The 17,567-nt window shown below is 34.7% G+C and overlaps 1 protein-coding gene across 1 annotated transcript in view; it reads left to right on the top strand.

Annotated features, from left to right (window-relative positions):
• The window catches only part of LOC149785676 (uncharacterized), a 256,710-nt gene that overhangs the window by 89,461 nt on the left and 149,682 nt on the right, over positions 1-17,567 (top strand). Inside the window, exons 9-11 of the mRNA XM_089979920.1 lie at positions 977-1,109; positions 4,242-4,363; positions 8,671-8,791. Coding sequence (XP_089836046.1) covers positions 977-1,109; positions 4,242-4,363; positions 8,671-8,791 — 376 coding nt within the window. The remainder of the gene's footprint in view (positions 1-976; positions 1,110-4,241; positions 4,364-8,670; positions 8,792-17,567) is intronic.

The raw sequence follows: 17,567 nt of genomic DNA on the forward strand, positions 1-17,567 counted from the left end.
TATCTATCTATATGGAACATCGTTGCAGTCACCCTTGACTATTACATGACAGTCTTGCAAGGGAGAAAGTAGAATGAACAGAGTAAGAGGATAGGTTGAAATAGTAAATTAGTAATGGAATAAGTTGGGAAAGTTTTGCCAGATTACCTTTTCATCCCTTCTTCCCAGACCTGTCTCCATGGCAGCAGAGAAGTAAGTGTACTTCAACCGGCGTAGCTTTGGGAGACATTAGGTATTACCTGTAGCTAGCTTACATCTTAGAAGGTTAGTTTTGATAGCTCCAGCTTGAAGGATACCAAGCTAGGAGCTTCTACAATGGTGTATGGTAAGGAATTCCAAGTGCCAATGGTACTGGGGAAGAAACTTATTACTGTTTGTAGAAGTAAATATGTATTGGTATTTCTTGTTGTGGTGTACAATAGTTCTGTTTGAGCCAGGTATTGGTCAGTAGGAATGTCTACAAGGTTGTTGGCAATCCTATGTAGCATAGTCAAGTGTGCCTTGGTTCTTCTGGATTCCATTGATTCCCATTGCAGGTGGTCCACCACTGTGATGACACTTCTTTTATATTCCTATACTGATTCATGGTAAATCTAGCAGCTTCTGATAAGATATCCTAGTGAAAGCCATGCATGATAAAGTGATCTCTTTCAATTCTGATTGGATGGTTTTCCTGTCAGAGGTATAATATTTTTGTTGCTTTTTTCCGGGTTGTAAGGCTACATACCTCAAGGCTTATTCATGATCACAATGTAAAACCTTATTTCTTAATTACAATGCAACCTATCTTAACCAGATGGCACTGAGATGGATCAGTTTGGCTGTCTTTGGGAAGGTACTGTTTAAGGGAGGTAAAGTGTATTGGAATAATGAAGAGAAGGGAAATAAGAACCTGAGTGGATATGAGAGTTAATTGTTTAAGGTAGGTGACTGTTATGATGCTTGCACTGTATAATTTTGCATCTTTTATTTGCAGTGGGGATTATGACTATGAGCTGTGGCTACGGTATGATCTGTACACCAAGAAACACACACAGTGGTACTACTTTGCCATCTCCAACACAAGACCCAATGTTACTTACAGATTCTCCATAGTGAACTTTATTAAGGTACTGTCAAATCTGGATTAAAACTCATAACAGAACATAAGCATACTTGAGGCTTCTGGTATTTCTATAGCAATAAAATAATACATGTACAATAGTCCCTCAATATAAAAGACCTCATTATAACACAGTCCCTCATATATCATGTGTATGGTCATGGATCTCATGTACAGTGGTCCCTCGCCATAAAAGACCTCAGTATAAAACAGTCTCTCATATATCACATGTATTGTTATTCCGGTACATCTGGCTTAGGTCACAGCATCATCTTTAGCATGTTTACCGCATGGCATTTCTCATTCACTGCACCATTGTAACATGTATTTTGTTCATGAAGTGATCTATTTCATGCAACTAGGAATGACCCTATTATACGTAATTGTTATGCTTAAACTGTCCCAGTTTTAATTCACAGATATGAAGACTTATTTTGGCAGACGTGATTTAAACGTTCATTCATGTGGAGCACATGTTGTGTATTACCGCTACAATATGTTGTCAACAGATGTTGTAAGAGACATATTTCAAACTGATTTGACATTTCTATCACATGGCGTGTCTACTTACATCTTATGTGTATGATGCTTTGTGTAGTTTGCATATTATTTGTAATCATTCTTGTGGAAATCTGTAGAATTAATTCTTAGTGAGTCTTGTGTTCTTACTAGGTCTTCATGTTTATACAGTTACATCACTTTCAACATAGAATGTTTGATGCTTGATTTTGATTGATCAGTAATTCTTTCTTGCCCGCTGATTCCAAGTACTAAATTCTGATTGGTCAATAATAATAGTATAAAAGGAGGTCAGCTATCACGACTTTTGTCACACTCCAGTCTTTGTTGAAGGCGCAAAGTACAAGATGGCTCAACCAGCCTTAAAATCAGTTGTGGCTATGGTAAAAAAAATGTTAAAGTTGTCTAGCTAATTCCATTGCATAAAATAACACTAGCAGAGTGTTATTTTGTGACATTAGTAAAATTATGTGTTTTGAACTTATTTCCTTTGGAATTTAAATAGAAAGTGAATAACCCACATCTGCATCTAACAACTCTATTTATATTCAGTGCGCATATAATTTATTATTAAAAATTCACAAACATTATATTTATACTTTATTCCTTTTATAGAATTTACAATTTTTGTGTGAAATTCATTTAATAGAACTTTGTATTCTGCTTGTGAGCAAACCATTGCACCAAGATGCATAATAAATCATAGAGGCAGTGAACCAGACATGCTTGGTACACTCTTGCATCCAGACCTGAAATTGTGAAACAGAACCATAGGCTTTGGGTGCATATGCACCCAGACCTTAGGAACATTGAGCACCAAAGACTATGGTGCACCAACAATAGTAAACCTTGAACCCAGATTAGGGTCTTTTATTTCTGTTACCCACCCACCCCTTTTTATGAATGAATAAGGATTAAATGAGAACATATTGAACACCAATAGCATGCATGACTCAGTACTAAGCATATTAACCATGCATATAAGAAATAATAAGATACATGAGTATTTTAGTCTTTATTGCTAGTTAGTTGCTTGACACACTGCATTCTCATGCACTTGCATGCTGCAGCTCTGTACATCTGTATTTAAAAGTACTTTCAGTTAGAAAAACATATGTAATTCCTTGCTGCTTCCTGTTAGTCATAACTTATGTTAACAAGCTTTATGTACAAATTTCTATTAACAGATTCAGCTTATGCTAACAACACTTTAGATCATAATATATTGCATTTCTTGATGTTAGTCGCGCTATAATTTCACAAACATTTCAAGTAAGTCACTTGAGATGCTTGGCTCATCTTTTCTGTCATTAAATAATGTTACCTTCTTTGGATGCCTCTGCTCATTAATTGCACCCTTAGAATAAGATCGTTCCCTTACAATACAATAGTATATCCTCAAGTGAACCAAAAAGTGATGACAAGACGGACCCTTTCTGAATCCGTTGCCCATCCACGAGGGGTGAAGTGCCATTACGGACATGGATCCCATGTTCAGTGATCATAAAACACTTCATTATAACACATTCCCTTATATATTGTGTGTGGTAATGGATTCCATGTACAGTGGTCCCTCAACATAAAACACTTCAGTATAACACATTCCCTCATATATCACATGTATGGCCATGGATCCTATGTTCAGTGATCTTTCGTCATAAAAAACTTCATTATAACACAAACTTGTTTCCTTCACTTCTACTTCATATCAAGTCCTATTATTTACCACAATAATATCTTGTCTTATTTAGCATAATGTGTACAGTGACAATGACAATGAGTGTCTTATATGTTATTGTAAATCATTGATTTTTTTATCTGAATTTTTTAACTTTTCCCATTCTTTATAATCATTGATTTATTAGATACATTATGGGATATATTTAGCATTTCCTGTGTTTGTCTTTTATATGCACATAGATTGTATATTTGCTTTGTAACTTTTGAAAACTTGGCAGATTAAAAAATTTTTTTAAAGGGGCTTGATATTGCAAATATTTGATTGACTTATGGCTCTAGTATGACTTAGAAATTTGCCTTTTACCTTTCCATAAAAATGTTTGTTACTCAATAACCTTTGACTTCAATAATGTAAAAACATTTTCTTTTTTTAGGCTTAATATTAAGGGACCAAAATAAAATTCAGTTTTCAAAACTTGTGAATGAAACAGTCCTTAGTTATGCATTTTGTGGGTGCATCCATGCCATTTAGAGACTTTTTTTTAATTACCCCACCTTATATGAAAAGGGATTGTATAGCATAGTCTCTACCATCCTGTTAGGCCAAGTTCATCATGAATTTATTTGCACTCAGTAACTTTTGAAAGACTTAAAGGATTTAAAATGAATTTGGTGTAAGGCTTTGCATTTAAAAAATCAAATGTCAAAATGATTTACAATTCATTCTAACAGAAATTGTGACTGCTGTCTGACTCTAAACTTTGCCCTTCAGTTGCATCACATTGGTGTTGGCATCTGTGTTGTATGGATGCTTTTCTAGTCCAGTGAAGAGTTTCTTTTGCAACTAGTCTTGTTTTCAGCATTTGAGCTGTGTAAATGACATGCATTTTTATGGAGTTAGAAAGATAGCGTGAAAATATTCTTCTTAACTTTTTTGCAGCCAGACAGTTTGTATAACTTTGGAATGAAGCCATTGATGTACAGTGAGAAGGATGCTCTTCAGAAGAAGATAGGCTGGCATAGATGTGGTAACAACATCAAATACTACAAAAACAACATGGTGTATGTATCATTATTGCACAGAGAGAGAGAGATTGTCACTTTGAACATATCAGAATATAGTCTTTGCAGTGTGGGAAGAAAGAGACTATTCTTTCAGAGCAGACAGATTTATCTAGAATTCTGTCTATGGCAATATAATTTTGCTCTTACCCCAGGGGAATATAATTTTTGTTTTACCGAGGGGCAATATAATTTTGTCTTACCCCAGGGTAAAAATGATTTTTGAAATTACTAGTAAGTCAAATTCAGTACAATCATAATTTTTTTAAGCTTTCATGTTAACTGATGACAATTACAGCACATGCCACTGATACTGTTTTCATGTCATTTTCATTGTGCAATTTTCTTTAAGAAAACTTTAATCTTAGCAGTGAGATTATTTCAGTAAATGAAGTCTGACATGGGTGAAAGAGAGAGTCTCTATTCCTTGTGTATAGGTAGAAAAGGCAGAATCAAAGCCTTCATGATTAGAATTTGTGTCAGGTACATGTCAGGTGATTATATTCTCTTGAGTTGGATTTTTCTTTTCCATTCACACATTTGGAAGATTCCATCAATCATGTAGTCCTGACAATCAGTGTATGCATGCTTACATACACACATATTTTTGTAATTACATGAAATGACTGACCAACCCATGAATCAATTTTTTAATAGCCTTGCCATGGGGGGAAGGGGATCATATATCTTTGCTAGCCATTGCTCAGATATGATGGTTCACATATCAGAATCTTGGACAGGGAAGATAAATATATATTTTGTTATCAATATCCATTCGTTATGTCACATTAAATCACATCGTGTATATTGTGAATTTCTTGTTTCTGCTTTATAAGTTCTGAAATACTGTATAAATTGAAATTTGTTTTTACCCATTTATGTCAGAATTTGACCCAGTTATGGCCCTTTCAAGACTTTGAGATTTGAAAATGTATCATGAAACGTGTTTCTGCTCAGAAACATTTGATAGACTGCTTGGATCAAAAGAAAATTTAGTATAAGGCTTTGTATTAGAAATTGTTTTGGTCAGTTTCAGTTTTGACTTATGTCTGTCAAAATTTGAGTTATAACCAAATGTTTGCCCATGAATTCAGTGTCTGCTCAATAACTTTCAATGGACTGGATGGATCAAAAGCTGGCCAAGTTTTATTTTGATTCGTGTATGTCAAAATTTGACAGAGTTGCAGTTCCTGATTGTATTGGCCCTTGCACCATATTTGTTAACTTTAGAATAACTTTATGGGTTTAAACCAAAGGATGATACTGTGATAATGACCCTTTTCTGTCCTTGTTTTTATTTTTTTTAAATTGATATTAACAAATCTGTGAATATTTGTGTTAATGTGTTATTTATTATACAAATCTAACTGCTTTACGATAATCATAGTTGTAGATTTCATACAGAACTAACTGATCATCAAACATTGCAGATTATAAGTTCAATTCACCAGCTTCAGACAGCAAATTGAATATGCGGGCAAGCGTGTTCTATGAATAAATTTGGATTGACTTGGCAAAACAATTAAAATTATTTGGAAAAGTGTATTAGATAGAGCAGTCTAACCTTGTCTAACCACAGACAAAAATACAAGCAATCAGTCAGTGTAATTTGAATACAGCTCATCAGAAGACAATAATAATGACTTGATTTAAAGAGAGTAACACACATTATATTTACTTTCTTTTCACTCACTCATACATATTGAACCCACATAGTCAATATACATGCAATATGCAATTAGTGACAAATAGATGGGTGCTATATTTAATGATGCCTAGTTGTTTCCATTCTCGTTTTAACTGCATCTCTGAGGCCACTGGATATATTGGGTTTGGAGGAAGGAAACAGTGTGGGCATTTCTAATCTCAGCTGGAATACTATTCCAGAGCAAAGTTCCAGAGTATTGGAAACTTTTTTTGAATAATTCCTTATTTGGTTTGGGAATTTTATACTGTTGAGTAAACAGGGATTGCAGGTGGGAAGTATTACTATTTGCCTAACATGGCACAAACTGACCCATAGTCAATAAATCTTTATAATAGCAGCCTCCATTGGACTATATAGTCCAAGTATCCAAAGTAAAATCCATGGTAGAGAAATATAAGTATTATTGAACAGCAACTTTAATTTGTTTCATTACTTTTTCTTTTATTTCCTGGTGTCAAAATGTAGCAGTAGTGCCTACTTGTCCTGGCTAGTGTACATCATTTGCTATTAAAGAAAAGGGCTTTTATTCCTTAGGTTTCATAATATAGTTTATAGTTTACTGGAAATGACAATCATGTCAACTGAACAGTATAATTTGTTTCGGAGAGAAAGAGAGTGTCACCACTGTTTATGGACCTGGTCAGTGCACAAAGTGATAAAACCACTCAAAATTAAATCAACTTGGGTTGATGAAAGCTGATAGCAAGTCTTTTTTTAAAGCTGAAGCAGGTTGATATTTGTGATTACTATCAATGAATAATGCTATATAAAAATACGAAGCACAACAAATAGTAAATGGAATGGCTGCATAAAATTTGGACCAATATAGTTTTTATAAAAGTATCCTATGGAAATCTGCATGTGTGTGTGTGTGTGTCAGGGTTCCCACTCTGCTGGGAAATTGGGAAAAAGTCGGGAAAAACGATAATTTTTTTCCCGAACGTGAAAAGTTCTTGAATTTTGCATATGTTGACAAAAGTCTGGAAAACCCCAGGAATTTTCCTCCACAACGTGATGCCCAAAACAATTTCATAATTGAGTCGACACTGAACTGATCGTGAGTTCAGTTTTATCAAGTTCTAACCAGAATATTAGGAGGTTGCAGAATGGATCATTTGGGTGCTTGCCAAAAATATATTTGTTGAGACAATCCAAACGCTCAGTGGATTAGATTCAGCTAGTAGACTTTTTGTTTCGCAGACAGCTCGATATCCATATTTTTGTATGGTTGGTACGAAAACCAGTCTAGCATCACAGGACACCAACATGGTGGCGTTAAAGCACAGCCGCTTAGCGGATGGGCTAGTAAACTTAAACGTCATTAAATCGACTTATACCTGTATGAAAATTATTTATTTTCTCAGAAGTTGCGAGAGTATTAAATCATTATGTCTTTAATCTGCTGAAAGACAAAGAAACTAATGCACTAATGAAATTTAAGCTGGTACTAGCGATTTTGATAGCATGTCGCACAAGCACACATAATCTCACAAAAAATATATTAAATGAAAGTTATATACTGGTTGTAATAAAAATATAAAAACAAAAGGTCACAAAATTCTCTATATTTATTCTGAGACCACTCCTTGCAGCTGCACAGACCCAAATCTGCCAGCACATTATGCAATGGCAGATCTAGGTTTGTGCAGTTTGTAGTTGGACTCTTGTAATAAGTGAGTAAATACAATATGCGAAGTTCATGAAAGTAGTGCCAGTGGGTGGGACTAAATTAAATTTGTCTTCAGTTCATAGCGGTATAAACAAAGAAATTAAAAAGTCCCTTTCCATTCATATTCCAGAAAATGAAAATGAAGGAAATTTTTTTTAGTTATATTGAAATGTACTGAGGTCTTGCTTGCTTTTCACTTACTTGCATCAAAACTTGACAGAGTTATGGCCCTTCGTTTAGTTGGAAGTTTGTTATTGCATCACAAATTTTATTTCCAAATAATGACTTTTGATGGACTTCACAAATTGAAACCAAACTAATCAGGGACCTTTAAATTAATAAGATTAGACCAGATTTAATTTTTTCTCTGCACTGACAAGATCTAGACCAAATTTAAGTTTTACTTTACATTGACAATATCTTGGCCAAATTTTATTTAATTCTGTTTACATTTAACATATTTATTGCTCTGTTTGATTTAGAAATTTGATACTGCATCATGAACAGAGCTGTCTTCAAACACACCTTATTGGCATCTGTGTCCTCCACACACATTTTTTTGGTATATGCTAATGCAAGAATACCTAGGATTCAGACTCACACTAATTTATTAATGTTGAAAAGTTCTGATAAAGATTTATGAACTTAGTCTTTGAGACACATGAAAATTGTGAGATGTAAATAATCCATAATTCATTGTTGAGTGTTGGATTGTTTATGTAGTAGGATGTGTATTTACCATATATACTTATATGTCAAGTCTAACTGCAAACACCATAGATCTTGATCTGGTATAGCATAATGCACCTGCATATCAGGATCTATGTTGTTTGTTCTGCTGATTACTCCTTATAAACTGCACAGACCCAGATGCAGTTGGACTTGTCTTATAAGCAGGTATATACATTATATATTTCTCTTCTATTTCAGCTATGAAACCTCCAGGGGAGAAAAATCGTTCTACTCAATGACCTGGAATGTAGAGTTTCCCCACAATCATGACACTGTCTATTTTGCCCACTGCTTTCCCTACACTTATACAGACTTGCAGGTAATTAGATGTACATGTTAGGTATGAAAGAGGATATAATGCTTTGTAGCTACCGTTTAATTGTGGAGCCTGCCTTGGCAGAACTTTGACATAGAGACTACCTGGCATCCATGTGCATATCCATCAATATGTACACGTGTTTCATATGCTTGATTAGTGGTCATTGTTAACAATTTTAGAGTAACCTCATTGTTACCTTTTTTATTTTTACTTTGTAGCTAAATAAAAGGTGGGCTGGACAAAAATGGACTCTCATTACAGGATACTGGTAGTCTCACTCAATCGACTAATGGCAGAAATAGCAAAATTGTAACCCATTTTTGATAGGGTACACAGATTTTTCAATCACATTGCAACCCATTCAAAGCTACGGTGTTTAGCCATGCGTTATGCACAAACAACAGTGAAGAGCATAGACCCAGTTCTGCCACCATATACTGTGTCTGCATATCATGGTCTACACTGTTTAATTCAAATCATAAGTGGATTGAGCATGATAAACCCAGATCTGCTGTACTTTATGAGTGTTGTTTGCATTTAGTAGGTTGGTTAGAGTAATAAAGTGCTTTGTTAAGGATTAGCACTGCTTACAAATACATGTTGATCTCACTAATTTATAATTTAGAGGATGTAGTCAATTTTTACATCAGCTTTATGGCATCATTAGTTCAAGTTAGGTAACTTGGAAGCTAGGAATTATGGGAAATATTAAATGTCTGTATATCAGAAGAAGAATATCATTCTGCTTTTAAGTAATGTAAGGGATAGAGTAAAATACCAATGTGTGAAAGAAATGCTAATATTGTAAATAAAAACTAATAAGAGAACACACACATACACACACACATATATATAACCATCATGTGTACATGAAAAAGTCTGTGTATTACATCACTGCTTTTTGTTTTCTTGATGAGTCTGTTTCCCATATTGGTGTTTAATATTATCCTGCTAAATCGGGAGTCCATAGAGCTGAGAACTAGACTAACTGTTGATACACAACCAAACAAGATTCATTGTTTTCAAAAACACGCGACATTTATTTCTTGAGACAATAATCTTTTGCCGAAACTCAATTTTTGTGTTGTTCAATAAGTACAATATTGATGTCTTGATTTCATTGGAAGTAATAATAAAACTTCTTATCATCCTTGAGGATATCTCTAAGTGCCAGTTCAAGAATTCTCTGAAACTCACTTGCCCACAATGTCCGTATCTGTGAAATCAAGGTCTTTATTTTACAAAGTATTCATTTTGCTTGGCTGCCTTGTTATCTTTGATCACAGTTATGAAAGAGTCGGTTAATTTAAGGTAGTTTATGTTACATACACAATCACATTTATACGTGTTTGATTGATCAAATGAAGTGAGTTCACCCGACATACAACCAGGGCCGCTAGATTTAAGTTTTTAGGATTTTTGTGCCTTTTAACTTTTCTTTTATTCCACCTCCTTTATTTGATTCAAAAGACATAATTAACATGATAATACAAAGGAGGCCAGCTTTTAATTCAGTGCAACAATACAACAAATACTTCTGGAAGTCAGTTATCAAAGCACAGTTGGCACTTAATTACAGGGTTCTGACGCAACCGGGAAATCTGGAAAATGTCTGGAGAAATGATCATTTTTTTCCCAACCGTGAAAAGTCCTTCAATTTTGCAAATATTGATAAAAGTTGGGAAAAACCCGGGAATTTTCTGCCACCACTTGAAGCCCGAAACAATTACATAATTGAGTCATGGCTAAACTAATCATGAGGTAAATTTATCGAGTTCTAACCAGAATATTCGGAGGGTGCAATGTGGATAATTTGGTTGCTTGCAATAAACATATGCCAGTCAATCCAAATGCCCAATGGATCAGATTTGTCTAGTAGACTTTTATTTTCAAAGTCAGCTCGATATCTGAAAGGCGAGATAAAACTACGTTGTTGATGAAATGTGACCTAGTACTAGCGACTTTCATTGCTAGTCACATGAGCACACAAATCTAACAACCCACATTTTCAAATGTTGTAGAGATAAAAAAAATATTAAATGAAAGTCGTATGCTGGTTGCAATAAAAATACGAAAAACGAAAGAACACAAAATTCTCCATGTTTATATATTCTGAGAACAACTTCTGGAGTTTTGTTGTATCACGTGACTACCACGTTGACATGTGCTCTCTGTTTGATTAATAAGACTGGCCAGATTGCTGACTTTTACAAAAAGTATCTGACTTTCATTTAATATAATTGAATTTCTGTACAACAACATTATAAAGGAGTTTGTTGTTGACATCATGTGACTATTGGACTTCCAATGTCGTCATTTGAGATTTGTGAAGTCGTGTGACAAGTAATGCAAATGACAAGTACTGGGTCAGGTTTCGTCTACGCTGTAGTTTCGTCTTGTCTGTCAGCGGATTAAAGACATAACAATTATAATACTTGACATTTCTGAGAAAATAAATCATTTTCCTATCGATTTCATGTAGGTATGAGTCAATAAAACATAAGTTTAAATTTTCTAGGCCCGCTGTTAAGCAACTACCATATGTCGCTACCGCACGGTGGCGGCAAGTTCCAAATATTTGATATGCAGTTGCAATGACCCCACACCCCAACCTAAATGTCCAAATATGGAAAATGGGGTGTTAATATTCAGAGGAAATTCAGATTAGAAAATGGACTGCTATTCGTTTTAAGCCAAATTTTTAGTCCAAATTGTTGAATCTCAGAGCTGAAATGAGAAATTGTTGTTCATTGTATTATATATTAAAAACGATTCGAGCCCCTGTATCAGTACAGGTTTGGGGACTGGTTTAACGAATTACAAGAAGGCAAGTTGATTTTACAGAAAATTCAGTCCTTGTTTATACGACAGTACCGTATTTTCGCGCATTTAAGATGCACCTAATTATCAGACGCACCCATATATAAGACGCGGGTTTTGACGATTTGTGTAAAAAATATTTTACATAAGACGCCCACAAATATAAGACGCATGCAGCCTAGCCATCTGCCGCACTGAGCAATTTATCTCCAGTGGTTTCCTTTCCTTTATCATAAATGAAAATTTGTCCAATGTTTCATCACCCGTCGGATGTAAACAAGGCTTCATTACCATTTTTAGTTGAGATCAAAGAATTGTCTGAGGCAGGCGTTTATTCTTATCTCCCGCTGGGCCAATAGTGGATGGGTTGAGTACCTGGTATCTAGATTCTAGAACAATAAACGCCAGATGTAAAGGCGGCTTCATTGATCTGCTAGGCCAAGTCTTCAGCGGGTGGAATTAGTACCGTACATAGACCAATAAATGCCCGATGTATGCGGTTAGCATATATACCGGTAAACGTGGGAACAGTCTCTTATTACCGGTATATATAAATGAGTGACCAATTTGCTTAGCATTTTTAAAATTTATAAAATTGTCACGATGCCGAAGCGAAAATCATATATGGCCAACTTTAAATTAGACGTCATCAAGTTTGCCAAGGAGCGTGACAACAGAGCTGCTGGAAGAGAATTTAGCTGCAGCGAGAAGAATGTACGTGATTGGAGGTTGGAGGAAGAGGAGATTAAGAAGATGAATCCAAGGAAATGAGCTCGTAGAGGTAGAAAGGCAAGATGGCCAAACTTGGAAGAAAATCTAGCCAACTGGGTGCGTTCGCAACGTGACAGTAACTGTGCCGTTTCAACGATAGCGATCAAACTGAAGGCTCGAATTATTACTACAGAAATGAAGATCACAGACTTTCGTGGTAGCAGTGTCAGCTGGGTGTACAAGTTCATGAAACGGAACAATCTTGCAGTCCGGTCACGTACAACTGTTGGACAGAAGCTTCTGGACAATTGGGAGAATAAATTGGATGTTTTCCATACCTTTGTTCAGAAGGAAATAAATGAACTGAAGTTGGCAGATGATGACATCATCAATATGGATGAGATTCCAATGTCATTCGATGTTCCAGCTACTAGATCAGTGGCAGAGAAAGGAGTGAAGACAGTCGACATGAACGAACCAACTTCACTGTTGTATTGGCCTGCACTGCTGCAGGAGGAAAACTGAAACCCATGGTTATCTTTAAAAGGATAACCATGCCAAGAGAAACGTTGCCAGCTGGAGTTGTTGTTGTCTGCAACAAAAAGGGCTGGATGAACACAGAGGTGATGCAGACCTGGACGGACAAATGCTTCAGAACAAGGAGAGGCGGATTTTTCAAGAAGAAATCTCTTCTGATTTTTGATGCAATGGCTGCCCATAAGGAGACAATTGTGCAGAAGCACATCAACAATGCCCACATAGCCATTATCCCAGGTGGCCTGACTTGCAAGCTACAGCCCTTGGATGTTGCCGTCAATCACCCGTTTAAGACTTTTGTTCGTGAGGAATGGGATCGTTGGATGACTAGCGGTAAACACACCTTCACGCCAGCTGGTCGACAACGTCGTGCAACGTATGTAGAGGCATGTAATTGGGTTCTTCTGGCATGGGAGAAAGTGAAAACTACGACAATAATCAATGGCTTCAGAAAGTGGGGGATAATTCCCGAATCGGCTAGCTATATCAGTTCTTCGGACGACGACTCAGCTGTATCCGATACCACTGACGCCAATGAGGATCAATTAGCATCAGTTATGGAGTTATTCCGTGATGACGACAGTGAATTTGATTCAAGTTTCTATGGATTTGAAGCCGAAACTGATGACGATGAAAATGAAGATGAATAGAACAATACGGTACATTGATTTTTGATCAAGTCAGACACTATTTAGTAACAGTTCATTATATTGTGTTTAATAAAATTTTTAAATATATGGTAGAACTGATTTTCATATTTAAGTCCTATATTGAACAAGTTCTTGTCTTGTTTTCGAACTATTTAGTCTTGTCTTGTTTTCGAACGCACCCACCAAAGATACTGAAAATTTAAGTATCTTTGAACCCAACCGGATTTATAGGTAATATAGCCGCCGTAGTTTTTGCTGTGATAACTAATAACAATAAACAAAACTATTTAAACATACTATATTATATAAATTTAAAACATTTACTCCTACTAAACTTAGATCTGCAATAATTATACAAAACATTGAAACGAAAGGATTTGAAATTTGAAGTGGCCTGCATTGGATTGGTACACGTGGTAATTACTGAACACTTACCCAATTGTTTTTACAACTAGGAATGAAAATCGTGAAACGTGAATATCAACCGCAATAATCGTCCTTCAATATCACACACTGTATCGTTCGTTCGTGTTAAAAAATACTTAGATAAGACGCCCATTAATATAAGACGCACCCTGGGTGCGTGGTAAGTAAAATTTTGTATAAGACGCGTCTTATATACACGAAAATACGGTATATAATTTTGAAGGTCTTTTGTCAAAATTTATATCGACCGTTTTGAAAATGTTTTTAAATGATGGATTTTTAACCAGATCATCGTAAGGAGATTAGGTTGTTTGAAAAATCTTGTTTGGGATTTTACTGCCACAGATAAATTCAGGGTTAAACTCTTTTCATTAAGATTCTAATTATTTGCATTTATTGATTTTTTCATACTGTAATAGGAAATTTTACTTTCTTTGAGATGCATATATATATTGCTATATACTTTTTTAGAATTAAAGGTTTGAAAGGAAACAAAGCATAATTTATGTTCATTATGTTGTTCCCACCTAGCAACATAATGCAGCAAAAAAAAGTTAGAATTTTTATTCTATACATTGAAATGACTTTACATGACAATTTATAGGAATATAATCAAACTTGTTTCGTGTGATAAATTTTGTAGTTTTGTACAAGATCATCGTTTCTGACTTCGATGTTTTTGGAGAGTCTTGAAAGAGAAACATCTTTAGATTTAGAAAATGCATGTTTTATAACCTAAAATGTTCAATAATTCCATTCAGTAATGGTCATGTGTGAACCTTGAAAAAAGTAATTTCATCCTGGAAATGACCTGGAAATTTATCTTTAGAAAAGCGTGGGAACCTTGTAATTAGGTTGTTAGAGAAATCCTCGCTGACAGAGCTGTTAAGGTAGATTGACTCATTTTACGTTTAATTACAAGAGGACACACTGCATTTATGACGATTACACTTAAAAGAAACTAAAAGATAGAACTAAAACGCAAATTTCAATAGATAAAAAAAATATTTAATTTGTTTTTACTAATGTTCCGCCTCCACTCGGCGTAAGTGACATTTTCATTGATCTAAATTTCCTTACATGTCATTAATTGCAGTGTACTAGGAGTGCCATTTAGAAAGAAAATGTAAAAATTGTATGACTTATTTTTAAATTTGATATTTCATAGTGTTGATTAAAATTTCCAGGTCCTATCTACTGTTTTCGATGATAAAACAAGCGATACATCAAAGTTTCCATTACCAATTTTGATCACGATTTTCTTCAAGCTCAACAAATAGGGATCATTTTTTTTCTGTTTAAAAAATGGGATCTACGCCTGACCCCGTGTTATAAGTGGGTTCACAAGTTATCAGGGTGTGAGTTATCAAGGGAGAGGTGTATATTGTTTTGAAACATATTTCCAAAATATCCTTGTTGCAAAAAGTTAATTATGCTGGTGTATCACAAGCATTTATCCTTAAAGGCACAACAGCATTAGCCATATTCACTCTTTAAATTATATCTTCAAGATCCCAAGTCAACACAAGGTTATATTCTACCTCTCAGAGACCAAAATTAAATAACCATGTGGAAAATGAAAATGCCCCATTGATTTTGTTAACTATTCCTTAAAAACCTGCTTTATTCTTTCTAAGGGAAAATTGTGATGTACATGCTTTTAAGTATATGGTGAAAATTATACGATGATTGGATAATGATATTAAAGTTAAAAAGATCAGAAAATTTATATATTATACTGGGAAAACTACAAAAGTGTCCCACTTGCTCATGTCCCACCACCCTATCACTAACAGTCTAATTGTAATTATCTAATGATTCACATCTTGTTAGTGATTCATATGATTGGCCATTTGGATTTATGTGTTAGCTGATCAACATATGACACCTGCAGTCCAAGAGCTCTTTCAGATTAAATGCCTGTAAGGAGAATGAACACGTAAAAACATCAGCAGATTTTGCTTATACAGATTAAAGGCCCTGTCAGGAGAATGAAAACAGAAATATCAACAGATTTTGGTTATACAGATTAAAGGCCTTGTGAGGAGAATGAAAACATAAAAAAACATCAACAGATTTTGGTTATACAGATTAAAGGCCCTGTCAGGAGAATGAAAACAGAAATATCAACAGATTTTGGTTATATAGATTAAAGGCCTTGTGAGGAGAATGAACACTTAAAAACATCAACAGATTTTAGTTATACAGGTTAAAGGCCCTGTCAGGAGAATGAACACAGAAATATCAACAGATTTTGGAAATACAGATTAAAGGTGTTGTGAGGAGAATGAACACATAAAAACATCAACATATTTTGGTTATACAGATTAAATGCCTGGTCAGAAAATGAACAGATTTTGGTTACACACATTAAAGGCCCTGTCTGGAGAATGAACACAGAAATATCAACAGATTTTGGCTATACACATTAAACACCCTGTCAGGAACAATGAACACAGAAACATCAACAGATTTTGGTTAAACAGATTGAATGTACTGTCAGGAGAATGAAAACAGAAATATCAACAGATTTTTGTTATACATATTAAAAGCCTTGTGAAAAGGCTGAACACACAAAAACATCAACATATTTTGGTTATACAGATTAAAGGCCCTGTCAGGAGAATGAAAACAGAAATATCAACAGATTTTTGTTATACATATTAAAAGCCTTGTGAGGAGAATGAACACAGAAACATCAACAGATTTTTGTTATACATATTAAAAGCCTTGTGAGGAGATTGAACACATAAAAACATCAACATATTTTGGTTATACAGATTAAAGGCCCTGTCAGGAGAATGAACACAGAAATATAAACAGATTTTGGTTATACAGATTCAATGCCCTGTCAAGAGAAAATGAACACAGAAATATAAACAGCTTTTGGTTATACAGATTAAAGGCCCTGTCAGGAGAATGAACACAGAAATATAAACAGATTTTGGTTATACAGATTAAAGGCCCTGTCAGGAGAATGAACACAGAAATATAAACAGCTTTTGGTTATACAGATTCAATGCCCTGTCAGGAGAAAATGAACACAGAAACATCAACAGATTTTGGTTACACAGATTATATGCTTTTTGAGAAGAATGAACACATAGAAACATCAACAGATTTTGGTTATACATAAGGTTTTCAAGGAAAGACTTTTGTAAGTTACATATAGTTTTAGTAAAAGAGCTTGCAATAACATATGTACAGGTGGTACATAAAAAGCAGATAAAGTACATGTCCCAGATTTCATCACTTTAATCATTTAACACGCAACGTACTTTCATGGTCATGTTTTCTTGACAATTACACTCATGCATGCAGAGAATCAGCCGCTATTTCCACCAAAGTACAAATGTTGAATTAAAGGTGAATTAATATCTCACTGACAGTTTCATAAAATTGTGATGTTTGTATTTTGTTGAAAATAGATTTTTGAAAACTATAAATTACATATGTTTTAAGACTTACTTTACAGAGGTCATAAATGATGGTATTTAATACAAAACATTTCTTTTAAATCAATATGTTATGCCTTTAGAAAATTGTATAAGGCACAACAAAAATTGTATGTGTTGAAATGATGGTGATAGTTTCCTGTTTCTTTTTTCATACATCCTATTCATCTTTAATTT

The sequence above is a fragment of the Sinohyriopsis cumingii genome, chromosome 13 (genome assembly GCF_028554795.1).
Source record: "Sinohyriopsis cumingii isolate HCF-2022 chromosome 13, ASM2855479v2, whole genome shotgun sequence".
Taxonomy (NCBI): Eukaryota; Metazoa; Mollusca; class Bivalvia; order Unionida; family Unionidae; genus Sinohyriopsis; species Sinohyriopsis cumingii.